General features: G+C 33.8%; 1 protein-coding gene across 1 annotated transcript in view; it reads right to left on the bottom strand.

Annotated features, from left to right (window-relative positions):
• Positions 1–925: 925 nt before the first annotated feature.
• Positions 926–26,207, bottom strand: part of LOC145249734 (glycosylated lysosomal membrane protein B-like) — a 36,337-nt gene continuing 11,055 nt past the window's right edge. Inside the window, exons 2-6 of the mRNA XM_080111635.1 lie at positions 16,801–17,022; positions 15,974–16,144; positions 13,438–13,656; positions 5,568–5,827; positions 926–1,139 (exon numbers count right to left, since the gene is read on the bottom strand). Of these exons, the coding sequence (XP_079967761.1) occupies positions 962–1,139; positions 5,568–5,827; positions 13,438–13,656; positions 15,974–16,144; positions 16,801–17,022 (1,050 nt within the window). The 3' untranslated portion in view covers positions 926–961. The remainder of the gene's footprint in view (positions 1,140–5,567; positions 5,828–13,437; positions 13,657–15,973; positions 16,145–16,800; positions 17,023–26,207) is intronic.

Below are 26,207 nucleotides of genomic sequence, written 5' to 3'. Positions count from 1 at the left end.
GCAACATAAATCTAACAAATATGAAGTATTGAAGAGTTATCTCCCTTTAAGCTATTTTTCAAACTGTCATCATTCCAGATAAAAGAATGAAATTGATTTAAAAAATAAAACTATTTGATAAACTTACAAGTTTTTTTTTCGAATATGATATTGCTTCGTCATTATACGGCCTTTTTCTTTAAAATTTTTTACATACAAAAGGAATTCTCGACAAGAACCTTTTGTTTTTATTAAAACTTACCCTACTACCTAGTTAGAGTGACAAAGTCCATTCCTGAACTTAGGATTAGTGATTGAGCAATGATTTTTTTTTTTTTTTTTATTACTAACTATATTTTCAGGCATGAAGTCAAGCACCATATGGTGGCCATTTTTATTTTTCCACTTCAGAAAAATTGTTCTAAGAAGTGGTTCTAATTTAGAAGGCTTAAAAAAAAAAAAAAAAAAAAAAAAAAAAAAATCTTTATATAACATTATAACAAACAAGATGAAAGCTGCCATATTTTAGATGACAAAATTCAAGGGCAGCAACTCAATTCGACTACTGAGATTTTGTATTCAAAATAAAAATTGTTTTACTAAAAATTCATAAATTTTGCATTTCTTAGTTAAAAAAAAAAAAACTAAAAAAATACTTTATCAATTTATGTGATATTTGGAATATGACATCTTCATTTTGTGTTCAGTATGTACAAGGATTTTACTGTATTTGTGTTTTTTTTTTTTATTCAAATTCTAAATAAGAACCAAAAAGTTAAAATAAAGTTTGGTACAAGTCATTTCTTTTGTTTAGTTTCTCAACTTTTAACTATTCTGTACCTTTTTACCTTTTCAGATAATATACAAACATTGCAAAGATTTTTCTGAACTTTGCAATTTTATCTTGTAATAATGAATATGTTTAAAAAAAAAAATTTGTCAACACTTTTTCAATGATTTTAAATCTTTATTAACCCTAACCTTATGTTGAAATTGTACCAAAAACCGGCTGATAACCGCTACGTCTTCGTTTGAGACACAAATAAATACCACCACCGACAAACATTAATACAGGGATTCCAAGTCCAACAGAAATTATGGTGATAGCCATTACTGAAACAGTCTCTGCAGGCGGAACTCCATATCCAATTGTTGCAGACCTTAAGAAAAAAAAAAAAAAAAAAAAAAAAAAAAAAAAAAGAAAAAAGAAAAAAGAAAAAGAAAAAAAGAAAAAAAAAAAAAAAAGGAAATGTTAATGTTTGCTAGAACATGTACCACTCAATTTTTTGTTAGACTTAAGTAACTTTATTCCAAAATTCATAATGATCGGTTAATTAGTTTAGAAGTGAATTTTGTACATACATATACATGCTTTTTTTTTTATTTTATTTTATTTTTATTTATTTTTTTTTTTTTTTAAATCAAAGATGGCATAAATACCACTTAACAGGAAGCAACTTCTTTGGATTTTTTTTTTTTTTTTTTTTTTATTTTATTTTTATTTATTTATTTATTTTTTTTTTTTTTAAATCAAAGATGGCATAAATACCACTTAACAGGAAGCAACTTCTTTGGATTTTTTTTTTTTTTTTTTTTTTTTTGATTTATGTAATCATGCCCAAATTCTGTTTTCTTTTCAAAGTTTAAGAGTTCTTATTCTTCTGACGAGTCAGGGCAGAAAATATTCAAAAACAGATAAATTATATGATTGCTGTTGCACTACGAAACAGGTGCTGTCAAGAATTGAATATTTTAACACAATGAAAGAAACAAACGGTAACATGAACTACATCTTAAAATTTGGAATATAGACTTTTTCATTCATTTGTTATATTTTAACATACATCGAGCTTGATTAATAAAAGGATTCGTATGAATAAAGGATGAAATAATTGAACACGCATATTCCCCCACCCACCCACACATAAATACATATCTAACTTTATAAAAGATAAACGTGCGTGCATTTGAAATAAGTGAACTGGGAGGATTACATGATTCTTTGTCATGGGATCCTGTCAGCAAGTCGTGCACACGGGCAAAAGATGTGCATTAACCCTAAGTCCCAGTAGCTATATTTTCCTTCATCTAGAGATGGACCCCTCAAAATGTAACCAGACACTCACTGGTTGCTGGAAATTATCACTGATGCCTAGAATGCACAAAACACAACCCTAAGTTAATTTAACATGTTGGCTGGACGTTTGTTGCCAGACATTGTGGTAGAGGTCTTCCTTTATCCACAGGTACTTTGGTGATCGTTAATATGTGCTTCTCTCGGCTGCAGCTTGGGTATCATGTTTCAGGATAAGTTTGGAATCAACTGGGTTACTCTCAAACCAACAAGAAATCAACAGTTAATGAAAACTTTGGAGATCATTTTCTTAAATAGTAATTATTTGCATAATAGAATATACAGTTCATGCAAAGAAGTTAATTTTAGCTTTCTCAGATTTAAGAAGAGCAAACTAATGTTTTCAGATGTAGAATTTTTCAAGCTAATTTGTTTTTCACTGCAAGGTTTGAGATAAGGTTTAACTGTCTGCTCACCCAGTACTGGGAAAGTCTCTTCACTTTGCATATTTTTTTTTTTTGGGGGGGGGGAGCAGTTTTAGGCTGTCCACCCAAGCCAACATGTGCTGTTTGGCAGATAGCAAGCCCAACCGCTTCTATATGCTAAAACAAATAGTTTTTATGAGTTTGTGTTTTCTTTCTTCCTCAATAGATGAGATCACCTCCTTCTCCCTTTTTCTTCTGAATCTTTTTCCCCCTTTTCTACTGATATCCTTTTCTCTCTCTCCCTCATTCTTTTCATTTTGTTCCAAAACAATTTGGTCATCAAACCTTTTATGGGTGGTCTTTTATTTGGTATTCTACTAGCTGGACGCCCAGGGTTGCCCGGTCATACAATACGCTTAAAACATAATTTTAATTTATGCAGATTTTGTATATATCATTATTAGGGCTATGACAACAGCATATTCTTTTCATTGTTTTGACTCGAGTATGTATCCGTTGATATCTTATATGCTTTTATATAGAACTAGCCTTGGTGCCCGGCATTGTTTGGGTGTTTGGAGGTGTGTGTTGAGAAAAAAAACAAAAACACTAGAAAAAAAAAGTTGTAGTAGGCAGGCAGGCTCGAACCTGTGACGTGAAGACGGAAAGGAAAGTGAAGGTGTGTGTAAGGGTGTTGGTTGAGCAAAAAAAGTGGTAGCAGGCAGGCAGGCTTGAACCCGTACCACAAAGGAGGAAAAGAATGAAAAAAAAAAAAAAAAAAAAAAAAAAAAAAAAAAAAATGACGTTAGCTGTTGCACCCATCGCCAAACCAGAAGTGACATAGGTTTAAATTAAGGCTAGTCAATCGAAACTAGGTGATGACTTTCAAAAATATCAACAAAAAAAAGTGATCCCTCCTTGTTGAAAAGTGCCCAATTATGGGTAAAGGAATTAATGTTTTGGGCCAATTTTTCGGTATTTGTCGTCCGAAGGGTTGAGCTTCAAAATGATACTAATCTCATGAAAATCCGTCACCTGTCAAAAGTTTTTGCGAGATATACAAACATACATACATTTAAACAGATAGGTGAGGTTTATATGATAGATGATGTGGTCTTCGGTTGATTAACGGTGTCGGATATATACTCGAGAGTCAAAACAAAAAGAATATACTGTTGTCATAGCCCTAATTATTATAAAATCAACCCTCTATTGAATATTATATATTACGAAGAATAATTTGCTTGGACTAAGTTGCAAAAATAAAAAATTTAAAAAATTTAAATTTGAAAAGTTTTAAAAAATTTAAAGAAAAAAATTAAAAAAAATTTTTTTTAAATTAAAAAAAAAAAAAAGAAAAAAAAAGAAATTTAAAAAAAAAAAATAAAGTAAAAAAAAAAATAATGATAATGTCATTCCAATTCTGTCTATTTACAATATTAAGTCTGCTGATCTTAAAAATGGCTTTCCTCTGTTATAGATAAAAATGAATTTTACCTTAGACCCGCCAAGTGTACACTCTGGTGTAATGTAAAATATTCTCTGTAAAAATTATTTTATCTATAAGAGAAGAAAGACTTTTTCAGATGAATTTCTGTACAAAACATATCTAAGAACATTGCCAGACACATAAATTAGCTTTTGTGAAATTTGAAAAAATAGGCTCAGCCGTTTCAGAACCTATTGGGAAGGAAGGAACAAACGAACGCACACACACAAAAAGTGACTTTTCTATAACAGATATGTTTGCCAGTCTTGCTTTTTATGGAGTACTGTTGTCACATTTGGGCTGGTGCATCTGCTGCTTGTTTCTCACTCCTGGGCAGTGTTCGAAAGAGAGTTGCCAACCTAATAGGTCCTGAACTGTCATCTAAGTTTCAGCCTCTGTCCCATCGACAAAATGTTGCATCCCTCTGCCTGTTCTACAAGTATTTTAATGGTGAATGCTCAGACGAACTGCAAGCACTTGTACCCCCCTCAACATAAATAAACCTGGCAAGCAGCTAAATCCCACCCCTATACAGTAAAGATCCCTAGATGTAAGAAAGCCTTCTACTCCAATTCTTATGACAATTGGTAAAAAAGAACCTATATTTCCAAACCAATAAAATATGCCCAAATTTGCCTACATTTGTATATATAGTGTCCTGGCAAGCCGATCCTAATTTTGCTGCTTAGGGTTTTTTTGCTTGGTTGTCTCCCCATAGCCTTGCCAGGCTATTAATATATATATATATATATATATATTAGTAGCGCATTGGTGAGAAGCCTTGACTGTCATTTGGGCGGTCGGGTCTCGATCCTGGCTTGAGGCAGTTGCCTGTCTAGCTGCACTTATGAACTGTGAAACTGCTAGACTTTGGAACTCCCTCCCAGGATTTTGCTTTTCCAACTGTACTGACATGCAGAAGTTCAAGTGTAATGTGAACAGACATCTTGCTGCTCATCTCCCTACATAGTAACACTGCAACTTATGCCTCTGATAGTAGCCCCCTACTTCAAAGCGGCATTGTGCCTTGTTTGGGGTGAAAATGGAATGAAAAAAAAAAAAAAAAAAAAAAAAAATCTAATCACATTTTTAAAACACACACATTCATCATATCACTTTTCACCATGCAGTACAACTCAATCGTAAAAGTATGTGTAAATTGATGATCTTTTAAGTCAACACATTTCAGGTGAAAACATTACATGTTATGGCAAAATTGATATAAATTCCGTAAGTTTATAAACATGCTCTAGTAGAAGATGTGCTAAATTTACTTTTTAGCAAACAAAAAACCCTGAAATGTATTAGTTTAAAAATAGCGGATCCTTAATTTGTCAATTGAGGACAAGGGTTATCTCCCTTATTTCTCATACTAAATTCGGCGCACAACTCTTCCATATTAAAAACATACGATAAAACTTGATAAATCTTGTTTTTACTTACAATTATTTTTCTACGGGATCATTTTTTATAATTTTTGGAATTTATACTAATTTCAACATGACATGTAAGTATGTAATGTTTTCACCTGAAATGTGTGTTTAAAAGATCAAAGTAAACAAGCACCAATAGTAAAAAATTCTGTGATGTTTTTACTCACCATGTTGTGTAATTTTTTCGGTTATAAAATTTATCTTCTGAGCGTCCGAAAGAAATAAAGCTGCTGGTAATATTATAATTGTCTTTCGTCGCAAAATAGTTGTAGGCAAGGCTAGAGTTCAAAGTGAAGTTATTCTTTACAAAGTCATAACTTTTCACGTAAGTAGAGGTCATTGTGCTGAAAGCTTTGTCAAAGTAGCAGACAGGTTTCCATTGTAAAAAGCTTTGCGCTTTATCGTTGACAGCTTTCCAGTTGAAAACCTGAACAAATAAAAATAAAAACATGTAGGAATTACTTAAAAAAAATCTTTATAAACAAAGATGTCATATTCCAAAAAATTATGCAAGTTGATCAAGTAGTTTGTTTAAAGAAAATCAAATTTTACAAATTTTATTGATTAAAATAATGGTTTGTAAATCTGTAGTCGAATGGAGTTGACAGGCTTTGAATTTGAACACACACACAACAAAAAAAAAACAAAAAAAAAACCAAAAAAACAAAAAAAAAAAAACATGGCGGCTCCTGTCTTGCTTACTTATAAAATTTGAGTTTCTTATGTAAAAAATAAATACTTAATCAATTTATATAATTTTTGGAATATGACACTTGTTTCATGACAAGTATATACAAAGATTGTTGGGGTTTTTTTTGGGGTTTTTTTTTTTTAATCAAATCCTAAATAAGCATTTAATATTATGAATTATAAAAAAAAAAAAAAAAAAGATTTATTTATTTATTTTTTTAAAATAAAATACTTATTTTAAGTGGTAAATTTTTGGCATAGACACTTGCTCTACAAAAGAGTTTTTTTTTTTTTTCTAAATACTTTCTCTTTAGTGAAAGTAGTGACGTTATGGGAGTAAGGATTCAGGGACCGTATGTGACCGTATACATGTTGGCTATGCTAGTAGAAATTTAAATAGGGTTCTTTTTTTTTTTTTTTTTTTGAAAAAAGAAATTTGAACATATGAATTTGGAGACTAAACAAGTAAAAAAAACTTTTTATGCCAAAAAATCAATTTCAAATTTAAAAAAAAATATTTGCTTTCATTTCATATGCATGGTCTAAATTCATAATTTTATATGCACGGTTAAAAAAAAAAAAAAAAAAAAAAAAATTGTAACCACACTTTGAAAACCTTTATAAATTGAAAATAAATAAAACTTAGTTATGTAGTGTAAAAAAAAATAAACATTTTTTTACATTTTTATATTTTTTGGAATAAATATATAGTCTAATAAAGAGTTTTTTTTAGATGGCAAACTTTTAACTAAAATAAACAAAAATATTTTAAAGATGAATTTTTTTCCATTTATAATTTAAATAGTTTCAGGCGCATACCCTTCCCCCACATATACAGCATAATCTAGAGATCCAATTTTAAAACTATGCATTAAATTAAGCTGTATTTCGCCAATAACACATCAAATGTCATCCAAGTGGTCTATTGTGTCTGGTTTATCAACATAGACATGGGACTTTACATATTCGTAAAGAAAATAGTCTACTGGGGTTAGATCGCACGGACAAGGTGACCCGTTGACAGGTCCATTTCATGAAATTATTTGCTCAAAAAGTTTCAGTAAATTGATGCAAACGTTGCTCGAGTGTCAGTCTCTGCATGATGAGTTGCCAAACCAAGCTGAACTCAAAATAACCGATAGTTGCCAAATCTGCAATTAAAGTAAACCTGTCGTCGAAGTCGGTCACCTCTAAAAAAAAAAAAAAAAAAAGAAAAGATTTTGAAAAACGCCCTATAGTTATGAAGAGAAGTTGAACTAATGGCACCTTATAAGCAGTAGTGAGAGTTACTTCCCTTGCATTGGGAACTTTCAAACAATTAAACAACTTTACTTTTATAGGCAGTTAAGAGCATGGAAATACGAACATTACTTCAAGTATATTATATTACAATAGAAAAATGCGAGCATGCAAAGTAATATGGTTAAGCTTAAACATGGAAAAGAAAAGGGCAAGATATTCTACTAAAAAATATAACTTTATAACTTAAAATATTGCAGCATTAAGAATTTATTATATAATGTTAAATTGAATTTTAAAAATCTTAATGTTGCAATATTACAATTTGTTTACGATTTTGAACACCGGTAAGTTCATAACTTTCGTTTTACTGAACGAAAATTGAAAACTTTTTTTTTCACAAATATAGCTGAGAAGATGATCTATAAACTGTAATTGTTTGAAATTTGGTTGAAAAAAAAAAAAAATGAGCGAGCGGTGAAGCTTTAAAGCAGTTCTAAAATGACTAAAACTGCCACAACCATATATTCAAACACGATACTGTTTGAATGATAGAATTTTAAAGAGCAACGGATATGTAAACTTAAATTCATTCAAGATATTTTTTTATAGTTCTGGAATTTTTTTTTGAATGAGAATTCATAATTTGTATAATTCAGACTACGGTCCTTTGATGTTATTCTTACCTTCAGCCAAAGTAATCTGACCTTCAGGTGCATTTTGCAGAACTCTAAATTTCAAACAGAACTCTAAATTTTAAACCCCGAGGCTAGCTTGTACTCATTTTGTCAGCCGTAACCGGAGAAAGTCTTGATTCGTAATTGTATTAACAGCATCAGGGATTGACCCTTCAATCTCCAAAAGATTGTCAGTTTGAACAGATTTAACTAAGCACTTTATCCGTTACTCCACAGTTCCTTGCAGACAATTTTAATATGAATTTTAGCAGTCTTAAACATTTTATTTTTTTAGATGTAGTCTTTTTTTTTTTAATGATGATCTATTACAAATGTAGTTTCAAAAGTAAAGCCTCCTATTTTTTAACTAAAAAATAGGAAGAGCTATGAAGACTGGAGTGGTAGCATTCAAACACTGCAATGCACTTTTTTCCGGGGATTAAATGATGCATTTCTGCTTCTGATCCATGTACATGACAGGTTGTTTTCTTAGAATTTCATAGTCAATATCTGCATTAAAGAAATGAAACTTATAGGTCATGAATGCAGAAGTTCAGTTATAATGTAATTTGAAATCCAATCTGATCCATTCAGGCGGAATAAAAAATAGGAGACATTAATTTCAGAATGCTTCTTATATTCATAATTAAGAAAGATTAACAAGATGTTGGTTTACGTTACATTTAAATTCTGCATATCAGTACAGTCAGAGAAGCAGATAGCAGGAAAAGAATTTCAAAGTCTAGCTGTTCTACGGAGGAAGAAACTATTAGAGTAGAAAGTTTTCTGGCATTTAAGGGCCTCAACAGTGATGGGGTGAAATTTTGTTACTAAGTGGGTTTATCGGGGATATGTACGTCGAAGGGGTGCAAGTGCAACAAGTTCATCAGAGCACATTCCATTAAAATATTTGTAAAACAGACACAGATGCAACATTGCGGTGATAGAACAGGGGTTGGAGCTTAGTTGACAAAGTGGGACCTATTAGATTGAAGACTCTTCTTTGGATCCTATCCAAGAGGAAGAGGCTGGTGGTAGATGCATCAGCCCAGATGTGGCAACAATACTGTGTGCATGGATGAATGGTGGCCTTGTAGAGGTACAGGATACTCTCCAGTGCGAGTAGTCTTCTAGCCCAATAGAGGAAGCCCACCTTCTTTGCAGCAGCTTTCACAATGTCCTCAATGTATTTGCTGAATATATATCATAAGACTTCAAATCTCACCAAATTAAGAAATTGGAAAAAATGAAAAGCATAAGCCTCAAAGTCCAGCATTCACCAATAAGAGCCATTGTCAACAAAAATAAGCATCAGCTAACGCCAAGAAATTGGTGCTAAACAAAGATCTCAACTTGATAACAGATTCTATAGCCAGACATGATGGCTCCAATAGAAGCAGCAGCCTCGAATAAACAATGTTCAAGGAGATGAACCAAGATAGAGGCTTCGAGTTTTTGAGTGCTTGTCTTACCTTTAAAAACAAAAGGTGTTCGTTGTAGGGTCACTACAAAGTGGTGATTAGAACTAGGACAACAGCATATTCTTTTCATTGTTTTTGTTTTCAAGTGTGTATCCGATGATATCTTATATGCTTTTATATAGAGTGATGTAGCTCTCGGTTGATTTACGGTGTCTAACTGTGTCGGATATATACTTGCGAGTCAAAACAATGAAAAAGAATATTGTTATAGTCTTAGTGATGATATACTACCAACAGACAAAGGCAATGTAACAGTGTTAATGGATAAAGCAATGTATTCCAAGAAACTGGCAGATCTAACAGGATCTGGTGACTACTGTGAATTAAAAAAAAAAAAAAATCGAACTGAAGACAGCAAACCATCACATCTTCAGCAAGCACAAGGACCTAATACCACCCATAAAATATAGACTGCTAGTTCAACTAGATAGCAAGAAACTCACACCTGTATGGCCTTCCGAAATTTAGACAAAGTTATACATGGACTACTTAAAGGAAATGGCATTAGGATCAACACCACTAAAGCCAACAATTTGACCGTGATATGTGGAGGATACATTCATACTTTGACCTCATTAGGAGTTAACTTATTGCTGGACTATCAAGTCCATCTATACAAATCATGAGAAAGAAATATAACAAACTAGTAGGGAGACCCAATGTTGCCCAGGTTTAAATGATGATCAACAAATGTTTCACTCCCATATTTTTATAGTCATTGAAATTGCACATTTTTTTTTTTTCAATCAAATCGATTGTCTGCTCTAGTTGGGGACCCATCATGGTGCATCGGGAGGAAGCTTCACATGCTTATCTGCAGTGACAGTCCACAATACATGGTAGTCTACATTGCACTGTAAAGAACCTACTGTTGATTTTATAAAAAAAATTTTATATATAATTTCTTGAATTAAAGTTTAATATACAAAATTTAAGTACAATGGTTCAAGTGTGCTCTAAACACATTCATTTCGAACACGCCCCTGTCATATAAAAGAACCTACTATTGATTTTATCTGCCAGAACTTTTGGCTTGTGTGGTAATAAAACTTCTCAAATGCACTCATGATGTTAGGCTGTGTAAGGTGTTAACTTTAGTCAAAATCGCCTGTTCCTTCTTTCATCAGATTATTTTAATTATGGATACTTATCAAAGACATTCCAATACAAAACCTATTTAAGAACACTGCCAGGTACAAAGTACATTTGTGTGAAATTTCATAAAAGTGGGTCCAGCCATTTTCGAGTTCATAGGGAACAAACTCAGTTTCTTTTACATAATAGAAAATATCCTTAAATGTGTTAATAGCCCACTGATCAGATGTCTAGATCATCTGTAAAAAAAAAAAACTTTCACAATATTTGAATTTTAACTCTCCATGCACATAAATGGAATCGTCAGTTATCTTTAACATCGTGTAAGGGCAATATAATAATGATTGAAAGAAACTACATATTCGTGATGGAATCCGAAACGTTCCTCTGGCCTGCTTTCCAGCTGACTACAAAATGGTTGTCTTCAAGTCTAATGTAAACAAGTTCTTGTTGCACAATCCCCTTAAATAATCACATTCTAACTAATTTCCACCACTAACAATCACTATGCTGTTGTCTCAGTGACAACCATACACTCATTAACCCTTATCCTCAAGTCGCCTTTAGGCCTTGATAAGTGGTGACTTGTAAAAAAAAAGAAAAAAGTCTGTCTCCAGTATTAGTCAATGTATACATGGATTACCTAGAGGAAATGGCATTAGGATCTTTGCCACAGAAGTTAATAGAGCTACGACATGTGGATGACACATTCGTACTTTGATCACACAGATCAGGGATCCAGGTCATCCGTAAATCGAAAACCAACTTTACTGGACACTTTACTCCAACCACGCACATAATTTAAAAAACGGAATTGTCAGTCTATACAATATTTAATTGGAATTCATTATTGAGATGAGTATTGTTAATTTATTTATTGCGGACTATTATCCTCATCTTTATTACTTGTTTCACAACGTTTCGGCCAACTATTCCTCTGGCCTTCGTCAGGTGGTAACCATGACAGGATAGGAACTCTGAATCTCCTCACTGCATTCTCAGCAATTACTGCCATCCATAGTTGTCTCATGTTTTATACAATTCCACACAAGTGCGGAAAAAATATACAAAGGTAAGACCTATTGCCCAATAAAAGTATAACACCGAAAGATGGAAATATTGAAGAGCTATGTATGGCTGACGACATATGGATAGAAAAGAGGAACCATCTATCCTTATTGGACAAAGTAGAAATTATAGGTTAAAGAACAGTGAAGAGTAAGAAGGCTAAAACAGCACATATGCCGGGCGACAATAGCCTCATAAGACCTAGTATAGAATTTAATACAATGTTGGAACCGTTAATCCAGAAAATATTCTACTTGTTCCTTAGTTCGTACATTATATTTTGAAAAAGGCCAAATACAATTTTTGAAGGCCAAACTGCTTAAAAAATAGCCAAATTTGTGAAATTTAGCTTTAAAAAGGCCAATCTACTAACTCTAAGCAAGAATATGAGTGACTGCCTTTAATGTAGCCTCGTTTTCAAATATAACATGATCATTGTTGTAATGGTGTGAGACAGGAACTCATAATTTCGACGTCCAGCAGTTATTCACTGAAGAAAGTCAGCAGAATGTTACATAGAAAAAGTGTGTGTGTGGGGGGGGGGGGCTTTCTTTGCAGCAGCCTTGGAAATATCTATGTATTTATTAGCTTCCAGAAAAATCATTTCAAAAAAAAAATCAAGTATGTTCATGCCAATATCAGTGAAAACAAAAAACAGATATTTGATTTGGACTTGCCACATCATATGGACTGCTATTCGGGTCCAACTTTGAAAATCCATCAAGAAAACTTTTCACCCCAAACAAAGCATATTACCACTTGAAATATAAGGGGTACTATATGAGGACGTGTCTAACAGGGGCACTGTGGGAAATTGAGAAGCAAGAGGTTTTCACATCTCATTAAACTTCTACAGGTCAGGAAAGCAGGAAACGGAATTCCAAAGTCTAACAATCTGAGAGAAGAAATTATCAGTAGAAAATTTTCCGGCATCTCAACAGTGAAGGGGTGGGATTTTGTTGCTTGCCTGGAACATGGATGAATTAAGTTAGATATTATTAAGGAGAATTTATTAGAGTAAAAATCAAATTTGGTAAGGTTTAAAAAAATAAATTTAAAAAATAAAAAAATTTGTGCTTCATTATAAAATCCAAATTTAAAATATTGAATTTAAAGTAAAACCAATAGGATCTACTTAATTGTCATGTTGCAGTAATGAACATATCCAAGAGTTATGAAAAACCATACAGTAGAAAATTATTAATGAAAGCAGTTATCAAAGACATTAGCAAAAATTGAGTTTTGCTAAATTTGCCTAAGATTTTCAAAGTTTTCAGAAAGTAATTACCTCCCTTATTACAATTCAAACTTTTTGGTTTCTTTTCTTTAGCAAAACTCCATCCATCCATAGCTTTGAGCCCCTGGAGGGGCTCAGGCCATCCACAACTTTATAGATGCTTTTGTAGAGAGGAGTTCTTTTTTTTTTTTCTGGACAAAGATGCTGGCCCCATGCTCAACCTTACCAGAAGGTATATACAACACCTAGCCTTCCCAAATAGTCACCTATCTGGTACTAGCCAGGCTCAACGTTGCTTAACTTCAGTAATTTGTCGGGAACCAGTGTGTCAACGTGATTGCTGTATATTAAGCAAAACTCAATTTCTGGTAATTCTCTTCAAAAATTACTTTCATTGATAATTTTCTTCCTTATTGTTTTTCAATAATTTTTGGATATGTTAATCACTGTGACATGACAATTAAGTAGACACCATTGGTTTTACTTGAAACTCAATATTTTGATTTTAGCTCTTATAAATGAAGAAGCGCAGAAAATTCATTTTTCTCACTTCAAATGTCCCAGGTGTATATTCGTCATCAAGAGATTTTTCCGGTTTGATGCTGAACGTGGTGCGATTCCACTGAGAAATGAAAGATGTTGCAAGAGCAAATCTGGAGCGTTTGAATATTGGATGTGCGTCTACGGTAAAATCCATTTGAGTGGAATTACTCGTCACAATCAGGTGAGGGAGAACATCCTGACGAGTCGGGGAAGTAAAATATTTGAACTGCAAAAAAAGGAAAAATAAATAAAATTAAGATCTAACAGAAACAATTACAAAATAATAATCTATATATATAAAAGGCAAAATGTGTGTGTGTGTGTGTGCGTGCATGCACATTTTTTGTGTATGTCCGGCAAAAGCTTGGGGGGGGGGTTGCTCCGGGCAGTTACCATTTCTTAGAACCTTTTATATGCTACTTAGATTATAATATCTAAGGTTTACGAAACGAGGTCGCCTCTATCTTTAATTTGGGCGACTTTCACATGCTATTTTTGCGATAGTTTTCACTCGCTGCGCATTTCTTTGGCTTTGTCGTATATAAGCAAAACTGAATGCGTAGCAAAGTCAGTTCCCTTGCACTCGTGCTAGGGATGTCCACAAAAGCAATGAGGTTTGATCAATGCGGGGGAAACCCCTTATATCTGACAATTCCTACTCCCCTTTTTTATGGGGAGCTGGTCCCCCCCCCCTCCCAACTTCTTGGGGTACCGCGGCGCGAAGCAGTTTTCTTGTTTCCACAATTTTAGTTGTGCGGTACTACCGCGCAACTAAAATTGTGGAAACAAGAAAACTGCTTCGCAGCAAACGTTAAGTGCGGGATTTCATTCCCTCTATGGAGTCATGTTTGACCTCATTAAATTCACGCACCCATTCGATTAAGTTTTTAATCCTTAAATTAAAATGTTTTCATTCCTCGCCCATCGTGGCCGAGCGGGTAAGATGCCAACTTTTTTTTCCTTCCTTTTCCACCTTCACTGCAAGGCTTCGGGTTCGAGCCTACTCCCCTACCAAAACTATTTTTTTGTTTTACAACAACAAGCACACGGGCAACACCGGGCACCCCCGCTAGTCTATAATATAAATCTCACCTGTGTTTAAAATGTATGTATGTTTGTATGTCTCGCAAAAACTTTCAGGTGACGGATTTTGACAAAATCAGTATCGTTTTGAAGCTCGATCCTTTGGACGACAAATACTGAAAAATTGGCCAAAAATATTAATTCCTTCACCCTCAACTGGACAGACAGATGAAACCGCCTGTAAACTGTACCAGACGGTCATAAAACTCACTGGCATTCCTAAAACAGTCTATAAAGTAACTCTAAATATCAAATGGCTAAATATAAAATGGCTGCAAAAAAAAAAAAAAAAAAAAAAAAAAAAAAAAAAAAAATCGGCCCTTCCTTGTAGAAAACTGACCAGTTAAGGATGAAGGAATGTTTTTTTTTTCATCATAATTGTCCAATTTTTTGTCCCACCTTGATTAACAGTTCTATTTCAGCTTTTTTTTTTGTGTGCCTTGGTGAACAATTTCTTTCCCATAGTCTTTCTAAACACCTCACTTTTGCTCTGCTGATACACCTTATTTCCTCTTCCACTTTCCAACATTTTTTCAGGGAAGGGAGCAATATATCACTTCACTCAGGTTTACTGTTCTCAATTACCGTTCTGGATGACATATTGAGATCTTTAAAGATCACTTCCTACACTGATGATTGCTTAAGCATAAACACCAGTGTCTGTAGGCATTAGAATAATTGTTAATATTTAATGACCTTTTATGTGTGCAGAACGATCTTCAAACTGTCAGTTTTTAGTCTTTAGATTGGAAACTTGATATGTACGGGGAATTTGGAGCTACAGAACAATGTTTAAGTACGTTAATTTTTTAAGTTTTAATAAGCATGTAGATTTAGCTTGGATGGTATCAACTAAGGCTGGAGTGTTAAATGTTTTAGTTTTGATTCTAACTGATGGTACCAAAGTCATTTTTTTAAAACTTTTCAAATGACTATTATATATTGGGTACAATATGATAACCAATAGAGAATTGGCCGTGAGAATGTGTGCAATAGTCTGCACGTCGGCGTCAGAGATATTGAGCGTCTTGCATATAGTCTCACTTGTGCAAGTTGTCCAGGGTTTTGGCAACCTTCGCTTCGGCCCGGTTGAGTTACCCACTCTTTCTAGGGAAGTTCTGGGTCTGCTGGGAGGTCTCTTTCGGTGCCAGAAGAGCCTTGCCGTCTTTGACAGATTCATTCCAGGCGTCTTGTTTAAAACAATGAGAAATTATTTCATGCAAATTGGTTTTTGGGTGCTTATGCACTTTATGTTACAATGCTATTCTTTTAAAATAGTATTTTTCAGATTAAATTCAAGCTTTACAATATCTTTATGAAATTTTTCGGTGAAAGCACAGAATTACAAAACACCCTTCTCTCTCTTTATGTTAAGAATGGCTATCTAAATAACGTTATTCTTTCAGCGTGGTAACATAAGTGCATAAGTACCGGTTTTTGTTTTGTTAAATCATACATACCGAAAACGTGACATCTCTGGTAGCATTGTGACTGCTATTGAAATTTCGGGCAAAAACAATATTGTTATTACTAGACTTGATAATTTCCATTGAAGTTGAATGCCTTTTCCACGTTTCAGGTGCGTAGCTGTTGATGTTAGCAGTGTCGCTGCTATCGTTGTACTCAATCAGCTAAAAGAAAAAAGAATCGAAGTTAGTACATAATGAAAATGCATTTCTAGTTAAGTTATCCCCCCCCCAACTATCTATGCCTAAATCTACACGCAGATTCCATGAAAAAAAAAACTTTTCTAAAACTGCTCACCTGCGGAGGAGCACTGTTCCACTGGCCTGCTTCTCGGTTGCATACAACATAGTAGCCTTCAAACCCAATGTAAACAAGGTCTTGTTGAGCCGTCCCCTTAAAATAATCAAATCCTACCCAATTTACACCATTAATGATTACTACACTAACATCTTACATTTATTAGCCCTTATCCTCGAGTGGCCTTCAGTCCTTGATAATTGGTTACTACCTTGTAAAAAAAAAAAAAAAAAAAAAAAAAAATGAAAGTTTTACAAGACCAAATCAGTATTGTTATTAACTTGTACTTTATTGTATTTATGTAGGGATGAACAATGAAAGGCACTTTTAGATCGCTTCGATCCTTCTAGTTAAAAGTGACCATTTTTTTTTTTTTTTTTTTTTTTTTTTTTTTTTACAGAGACAGCACCCTGAAGGTGCAAAAATAAAATCAAAAATTTATTTAAAGAGATTAAAAAAAAAAAACCCCGTATACATTAACTCCCCCCCCCCTCCACACACAAAGTAAATCACTTTAACTCACCTGATTGAAAACAATTCCAAATGAATATAACACACTGCTGTTTGGTGTCATTTCGATCAGTGGGGGTGAAAATGTTGTGTTTATATTTAGTACTCCATCAAGGGTCGACTTAATGGATAAAATCGACATTTGATCATCTCCGCTGAACAAGTAGTGAATGATGTCGCCCTTTCCTTCTGCTTTCACGTACGCCAAATCATTGCCATAAGTTTTTGTGGTCAGCTGAAGTTTAAAAAATAAAATAAAAAATGGTGAACACATTTTTCGTTTTAAATGGTTTATAGCATACTAGCCTGGGTGCCTGGATGTTTGGAGGTGTGTGTTGAGGAGAGAAAAAAAAAAAAAAAATGGTAATAGGCAGGCAGGCTTGAACCCGTGACTCGAAGGCGGAAAAGTGAAAGAAAACCCGATGTTTTTCCCCCCTACTCCATGACACGACTGGAAGTTCAGAACGTTAAAATTAGGCAAAGTCAATCCAACCGATTCGATGACTTGCAAAAATGGCTCAAAAAAAAAAAAAAAAAAAAAAAAAAAATCGGCCCTTCCTTGTAGAAAACTGCCCAGTTGAGGATGAAGGTTTTGGTTTGGTTTGGTTTGGTTTTACGGCATATCAACCTTTTTTTTTTGTTATTTAATGCCAAGTTCCAATTTTTTTTTTTTTGTGGAATAGATATTTTAATTTAATCAGTGAGTCAAATTAGACTTTTTGTATCATTAGGTGATGTGCTTCTTTTCTTCCTTTTTTTTGGGGGTGGGGTGTAAAGTTGGATTGAATTAAAGTTATATTCTTTTATATAGATTTACTTTTTTCAGAAATGTTATTTTGTTGGAGTTTATTTTTTTAAATAGTTCTTTCATATTGTTGACATTGTAATAATTTTGCCGGATATGCGCGAGATCGCCACAATCCAAAAGAAAGTGTTTTACTGTAAAAGGTTCTTGGCATGCAAAACATTCTGGAGGGTCTTCTTTTTTTTAGCAGGAAAGAGTGGGTTATATGCGAATACGGGACAAAATCACTTCCTCTCTACGTGATCTTCTGGCATCTGGTAATCGTTCTTCTATTGTGGGTTTGATCTTGAAAAGTTTATTATTTGGACAGTTATTCCATCTTTCTTGCCATTTCTTCATAATGAGATTATTTATTTGTTGTTTGTAGTCAGAATGTGGAATTTTTATATTGCTTTTAGGGAGTTTTAAAGCATTTTTGGCAGCTATGTCAGCTTTTTCATTGCCCTGAATTCCAGAATGACTGGGGATCCAGCAGAATTTGATACTTTTGTTTTGTGAGAGAGTGTGTATTTTTTGTAGCAGTTTGATGAGTAGTGGGTTATTTAAATTTTTATTCTTTAAGGATTCGAGTACCGATAGGGAGTCTGAAAAAATTATAAATTTGTTGTGGGTAAGGTCAGTGATGAGATCTAGTGCTATATCTAAGGCTGTGGCTTCGGCACTAAAAATTGAGGCATGGTCTGGTAGTCGCTTCTGTAAGGTAATGTTAGTGGATACAACTCCGCATCTGGTTTTGTTGCTGTCTTTGGACCCATCTGTGTATGTGTGCTGATGGTTTGGGTATTTTTCCTGAATGATAAGGAGTTTTTCTTGATAGGTTAGTGGATGGGTTTGATTTTTTGGGAGGTTATTTAATTCAAGGATGATTTCAGGTTGTTTTAGTAGCCAGGGTGGAAGGCTTAGTTGGTTGACATTATGGATATTGGTGATTGCGATACCTGCATTTTCTACTAGTGGTTTTGTACGGAGCCCAAAAGGTTTTATAGCTTTTACTTTTTGGTCATATAGATTTTGGTAATTTGGATTGAAGGTACAGTTAGAGGTTGGATTTGTTGGTTGTGATTTTTCCCTATCATAGAGCAAGTAATCTAGTGAGTTTGCAATGCAGTCGTAAGCAGGATTGTCTGGGTAAGAGAGAATTTTGGTCAGGTATTGCAAGGCTAGTTTGTCGCGTCGAATTGATAATGGGGGTTCATTGGCTTCTGCATAGAGACTATCGATGGGGGAAGTTCGGAAGGCTCCCTGAGGCCATGATGTTGAACGGTGTCCAATATCTTTATGTACGAGTTTCTGGTGGCACCGTAAATGAAGCTGCCATAGTCTAGTTTCGATCGCACTAGTGATTTATATAACTTTAATAGGGTTTGTCTGTCCGCTCCCCAATCTGTGTGGGCAATGACCTGCATTAGCTGGAGAGTTTTCTTACATTTATTTTTAAGATGTTTTATGTGAGGGATGAATGTAAGTTTTTTGTCTAGTATTAACCGTAAGAATTTATGTTCATTTACAACAGGAATCGGAGTATCATTTAGTTTTAAAAGAGGATCTGGGTGCAGTTTTCTTAGTTGACAAAAGTGCATACATTTTGTTTTGTTAATGAAAAATTTGAAGCCATTCTTAGTTGTCCATTTTTTTATTTTGTCAATGCATTGTTGAAGTTGACGCTCAATTAGATGGATATATCCCGAGCTGTATACAATAAAAAAATCATCAACATATAGAGAGCAATCCACGCCTTGGTTTATACATCAAACAATACTGTTAATTTTTAGGCTGAATAATGTTACCGACAAAATACTTCCCTAACTCCCCGTTTCCTGTTCCTTGATGTCCGATAGGCACGTTCCTACACGGATATTGAATAGTCTATTATTAATGAAGTTGTTAAAGATGGGTGGTCTTCCTTTCACTCCAGCTTCTTTGAGATCTTTCATGATGCCATACCTCCATGTGGTATCGTACACCTTTTCAAGATCAAAGAAAATAGCAGTCATATGCTTTTTTTGTATAAATGAATTTCTGATGAAAGTTTCTAAACAAATTAAATGGTCTGTTGTGCTACAATGTTTTCGGAAGCCACACTGAAAATTAGTTATTTTATTTGTTTCCAGAAACCAAATTAACCTGTTGTTGACCATTCTCTCCATGATCTTACACACGCAGCTTGTTAGAGCTATGGGGCGATAATTGGAGGGGTCAGATGCACCCTTTCTTGGTTTTGGTATAGAAATGACTGTGGCTTGTTTCCATCTGGCTGGAAGATTGCCATTGAGCCAGATGTCATTATAAATAGAAAGTAAATACTTTAATGGTTCATCTGGTAGTTGTTTTAGAAATTCATACGTTATTTTATCAGGTCCCTCAGCCGTGTTGTTGGCTTTTTTTTAATGTATTCTTTAGTTCATGGATGGTAAAAGGTTTGTTGTATTCTTTCTCATTATTACTTTTAAAGTTCAGTTTGTTTTTTTCCGATTCCTGTTTAATGATCTGGAATTTTTTATCGTAATTTTTAGAAGATGAATTATTTGCAATAGTATCTGCAAGCAGGTTTGCCATATCCTCTTTTTTAGTTATTTTATTATTGTTTATACAGAGGCGGTTGAGAGGGGGACTGGTGTTTTTTCCTGATATTTTCTGAATCATATTCCATACAGTTTTGTCTTTGGTGGTGTTATTGATTTTAGACACAAAATTCTTCCACAATTCCCTTTTGGCTTCGTTTATTGTTCGGCGTGCTTTAGCCCTGCATATTTTAAAATTGTTTAAATTCTGAGTAGTTGGTTGATTGTTGAATTTTCTAAATGCAGCACATTGTAGCCTGATAGCCTTTTTACAGTCATTAAACCAGGGATGATTATACTTAGTTGATGATTTTGTTTGTCTTCTGCTATTGAGATAATGGTATCTGTAAAGTGAGTGATTGGGTCTTTCTCATGTTTTCCAGGTAGGAGTTTGTGTTTGCATAGTAATTTGAATTCATTCCAGTTAGCTTTTTTAAGGTTCCAACGAGGAATTTGAGGGTTTTTTTTTTTTTTTTTTTTTTACATGGGTGTCACCACTTATCAAGGCCCAGAGGCCACTCGAGGATAAGGGTTAATAGGTATACATTAGTAATTGTGATTTTAGCATAGTAAACAGTGGGAATTTTGTAACTTGGATTACTTAGGGGGACGATTCAATTAGAACTTGTTCACATTGGACTTTTTCTTTTTTTTTTTCATAGGTATCAACACATTATCAAGGCCAAGAGGCCACTCAAGGATAAGGGTTAAAGAGTGTACAGTAGAAATTGGACAATATAATAATAATTAGTAATGAAAATTTGGTAAATTTGATAACTTATATGGAACGGCTCATCAAGAACTTATTTACGTTAGACTTGAAGACAACCATATTGTCGTCAGCCGGAAAGCAGGAAAACAGAAGACAATTCCACAGGCACGCAGTTCTAATAAAAAAGCTTTGTTCATGGAATCTACGTTTAGGTTTAGGCACAGATAAAGAGTGGGGGGGAATTATTGATAGTGTTTACAGCTAGACGAGTGTTTCTTGTGAAAGTTTTGCGAGGGGGGACCATAGATTGAAGCTCAGTCGAACACTTTCCATGAAAATAACGATACATCAGAGACAAACTCGTAACATCTCTTCTGTGAGATAGAGGTTGCAAGGAAGAGAAAAGGACATCTCCTACGAGGCTACGAAGTCTATTTTGAACTCTATCAAGGCAGGACAAGTCCTTTTTAGCAGCCCCTGCCCAGATGTGGCAACAGTATTCCATCCTTGGACGTACCTGGCTTTTATATAGATAGAGAATTGCATCAGCAGTGAGATATCTACTGGATCGATAGAAAGAACCCACCATTTTTCCAGCGGCCTTGGCAACAGATTTGATGTACGTGTTCCATTTAAGATCAGGAGTAATGGTCAAGCCCAGAAGCTTGTCAAAACTTGAGGCCTCCTGAAGACGAGAGCCATTCATTTCAATTGATGCCAGATGGGGATCAGAATGTTGATGATGTAAAGAGAGAAGCTTGGTTTTAGATGCATTAAAAGTAACCAGCCACTCCTTTCCCCATTGTACTACATGCTCAAGATCAGAGGAGAGAGAATTGGAGAGAACTTGGTCGTTTACTGTCTTAGATGTGCTACCATAAATGGTAGTGTCGTCAGCATAAATGTCTACAAATGATGTAAGGATGTGATTTGGAAGATCATTAATGTAGATCAGGAAAAGAGTTGGGCCCAGGATGGACCCCTGAGGGACACCGGCATTAATACTGTGGGCTTCTGATTTTTGCCCCTCAACCACTACTCTTATGAACCTATCAGAAAGAAATGATTTAATAATTGAGAAGACATTTCCAGCTATAACATAGCTAGAGATCTTATGAAGTAAACCTTTATGCCATACCCTATCAAAAAAATTGATTATTCCAGATTGTTCTGAAACGTTCTAAATAGAATATTTTAATGTTCTATTCATTTTAGAAGAAAAATGCCCTCTCATAACATCTTATAAACTTGCTTTCTCATGAAACTGATCTGACCAGTATCATATCCAGAAATTGATGCTATATATATTTTTTTTTTTTATTGGCAAAACACTAAAAGAATCATTATGAAAATTTTGAACAAACTGTTTTGAAACCAAATTAATATTAAATATATTAAAATATTAATTTTTTTTCTTTTAAAATTGAAATGCTTATTTCGTTTTATTCATTCATTCATTTTTTTTTTCTAATAATTTTTTTTTTTTTTTATTCAACTCTTTCAAATAATTGTATTTGCTGCTCAGGATATTTGTATATCACTGATTATTCAAAAAACAAATTTGCATAACCCTAACCTTCTTTGCGTTCGAATGTTTGAAATGGAGATCACACGTGTTTGTGCCTCGACCAGTGTGTATGAACACAATATTTATAATAATCATCATCTATATATTAATACGATAGCGTGCGCATTATTTTCTGTGTCATGCTGACATTCGGGTCGTTTAATTGTTATGTACTTCCATTTGTTTTCATAAATAATTTTACCAAGAATTCTTCATAAATTTTGGTTTCGGTTATAGCTGATGGCACTCCAGTCTATTTTTTTTTTTATAAATAGTTTCATCAAGAATTATTCATAAGTTTTGGTTTCGATTATGGCTGAAGGAACTCAAGTTCCTATATATATATTTTTTTTTTTTTTTTTTTTTTTTTTTTTTTTACATAAGTTTATTTTGGTTTCGATTCAAGCTAATGCACTCAAGTCATATGGATATATTTTTTTTTTATTTTTGAAATCGCAACTTTATAATATATAAAAATTGATAGAACATAAACTCTATAATATATACAAAATTTGCCAGAATTAAAATATATTTACCGGGCGTTCGTGCTAGCTTAGATAAATACTTTTGCAGTTTTAACAAAAAGCTACAATAATATTAGAGCGTCTCCATTTACACTGAACATCTACAGATGCCAACATCAATATACTACATATATACGAGTCCACTGTGGAATTTCCACAGGTCTCGCTAGTAAATAATTATTTTTACATTCCTCATAAGTGAAGCACATAATGATTTCCACTTTGCATTGTGTCGATGCTTTTTCTGTAAAAAAAAAAAAAAAAAAGATAAAAAAGCATGAAATACTTTTAAATCACTAAGTAAAAAAAAAAAAAAAAAAAAAAAAAAAACTATTCATAACATTCACAAAATACAATTTCTCTCACATCGTCCATGAGAAGGTTCTTAGCTCAGGTTATAGAACACTGAACGTCAGTTACAAAGGTTTATTATTTGAATCTCACTAGTCTGGCCATGCTGAGAAGTCAGAGATGATGAAACAATTATAGACAACTATTTTATACATAGACTAGCAGGGAGACCCGACATTACTCGGGTCTCAACAAATATTCCATACTTCCAGTTCTTTTATTCTCATTGATATCGATGAAATCGCCCATTTTTCAATCAAATAGATTGATTGCCTGCTTTAATCTGGGACACGACACTGTTCACGAAGAAGAAACCTCATGCCTTCTCGCAGTGACAGCCCACAATACATTGTTTACATTACACTTTATTTTATAAAAAAAATTTTATATAATGGCTTGAATTAAAATGTAAAAAGCAAATGTCAAATATCATGGTTCAACAGTGCTCAAAACAGACGCATTTTGAACACGCCTCCGTTTTATCAAAGCACCTACTGTTGATTTTATACACCGGGCTCTTCTGTTTAAATTCTCAAACAAACCGAGCATGTGAGTAAATCCATTCTGGCATAAATTTACTTTCACCATGACTAATGTTTGTGCAAAATTAATTAAAAAAAAAAAAAATTTAAGGCGTGGTTATTGAGAAACCACAAACAAACGAACGAACGGATGAACAATTTGAGGGCAATTTTATGCCTACAATCCCCTCTAGGGGCGCAACCAGAATTATTCCGGAAAATCCATTCTGGCAAAAAATTTATTTTCACCATGACTAATGTTTGTGCAAAATTTTTTTTTTAAATCCAAGGCATGGTTATTAAGAAAAGTGCAAACAAACGAATGAGAATGAATTACTAGGTCCAATCCCTCCTTTGTCGGGGGACCAATAAAGTGGGTGTCATGGCCAAAAACCAAAACGTTCAGATCAGAAGTTCTACCACCAGATCTATTTAAAAAAACTTTTTAATATAAATAGCACTTAAAACATTGCCTTTACATCAGGCCAAAGCTATAATTATTTTATTCAATTTACTAGAATTAATGTGCCTATTAATTCTAGCTTGGAAAAAAAGAAATTTTATAGACCAAATAAATCAAAGAGAAACAAAAACAATACACCCGGGCACTGCCAGTTATATACATGTAGTAATTAAAAAAAAAGTTGATAAGCGTTAGAGATAAATAGTAAATGATAATTAAATCTTCATTCTTTCTTATCAGTCTCAGTGCAAAGAGATTGAGCTTTAGCTAGTGACCTTCGTTTAAAAAAAACGAGAGAAAAAAAAAAAAAAAAAATGGTATCTACCGACTTGTGTCAATTTCATCTAAAAGCAATGATATCTACTTAACTGGCATGTTAGAAGCACCTAAATATTACTGCATCATTTTAAAATTAGTTTTCAGTCTTTATCATAAAAAAAAATCTTTGCCATATTTCTTTGAGAAGATGCAACACAAGGGAAGTAACTCAGTTATGCTAAAAAACAAGGGAAGTAACTCAGTTATGCTAGAAAGAAGGCAAGTAAATTCATCTCCAATTCATGAGTCCGGTTGCTCCTATAATTAGTGGATATCTTCAAGATTCCAGTTTTTGTGCTAACTGGGGATGGGGCAGCTTACCAGATGCCAGACTTTCACCTGCTATCTTGCATTCCAACAGAACTTTTTAAGATTCTAACCGTCCTTATAAGTGCAACTGTGTATCTTTTGCACTTGGCTCACCATATATATTTAGTAGGTAGTTTTTGAAATTCTTTTCCACAAGTTCAGTTGCTCCTATAATTACTAGAATTACAGATCTTCCCAAGATTCCAATTTCTTTTGAAGCCCTTGGTATTTTGTTATCTTTTCCCTAGGCTCTGTTTAACCCAGCATCATCAGGGACACTAACTTCTAAGATTGCTTCTTTCGCCTTCTTGGCCCATATCACTAGGTCTGGTTTAATAGTACACAACTGTAGGAATCACAGTCATAGTGAATAACTTATCTCCAACTGTTCTTTCTGGTATATGCTCCAAAGACTTACTACTGCATTCTATATTCAACGTTTTATAGATCATCCAGTGGAGATATTTACACTTCTTGTGTCACATCATATAGTAACCATCCCCCAGCAGAACCTTTCAGCCGGATGTTAGTTAAGCTAAGTGTCTGGCCACTATTATGGCTTTTTGCTTTTATTAACTAAACCTACTACAAAACACAAAGTACAATTTCCAATTCTTAAATGAACATAATTAAATTAGATAAGAAAAAGAAATTACAAACCAATTACAAAGTAAAAATTGTAATTCTTTAAATGAATAACTGTAAACTAAAGTTCTACACCTGCTGCTGCTGCTGCTCTATTTCCTCTTCTATTCTTACTGCCTGCCTCCTCTGCTCTCATAGTTTCCTTAGTATTCAAGTTGAATACTTTTAAGTTGTAATGAAGAAACATGAAAGTTTCTCCATTCTCAGGATACAGCCTGTTCCTCATAGGTTTATACACACATTACCACCTGTACTAAAGAGCCTCTCACTCTCCACAGATGAAGGTGATGCGCTTAAATATTTTGAGGCAAGTTTACTCAGTGGTATAGTCTCCTTCCACCACTGAAATGGATCATCACCTCTTGCGAGCAGTTATAAAGCTTCATAATGGTCAAGTTCTTTTGTGCACTGAACCATAAGGGATTTACTCCTTTTGAGTTTAAATTGGGATTCTGTATTTTTGTTGTTTTCAGGTTTAACTCAGCTTTTACCTACTCTAAGTTTTGATTTGTTACTGTAGGCTTATTTGAAGCTAATTCATCAAACAGGCTTGAAAGAGATACAGTTTTGCTTTCACTTTGATCTTCTTGACCTTTAACAGAGCTTGAAGATGTATATCCTGCTGATTCTGCTTCATTGTCAGT

This window comes from Euprymna scolopes, chromosome 28, assembly GCF_053919585.1.
Source record: "Euprymna scolopes isolate OS-2025 chromosome 28, ASM5391958v1, whole genome shotgun sequence".
Lineage (NCBI taxonomy): Eukaryota > Metazoa > Mollusca > Cephalopoda > Sepiida > Sepiolidae > Euprymna > Euprymna scolopes.
The sequence above is the reverse complement of the archived record's forward strand: the minus strand, read 5'-3'. Positions and strand labels throughout refer to the sequence as shown.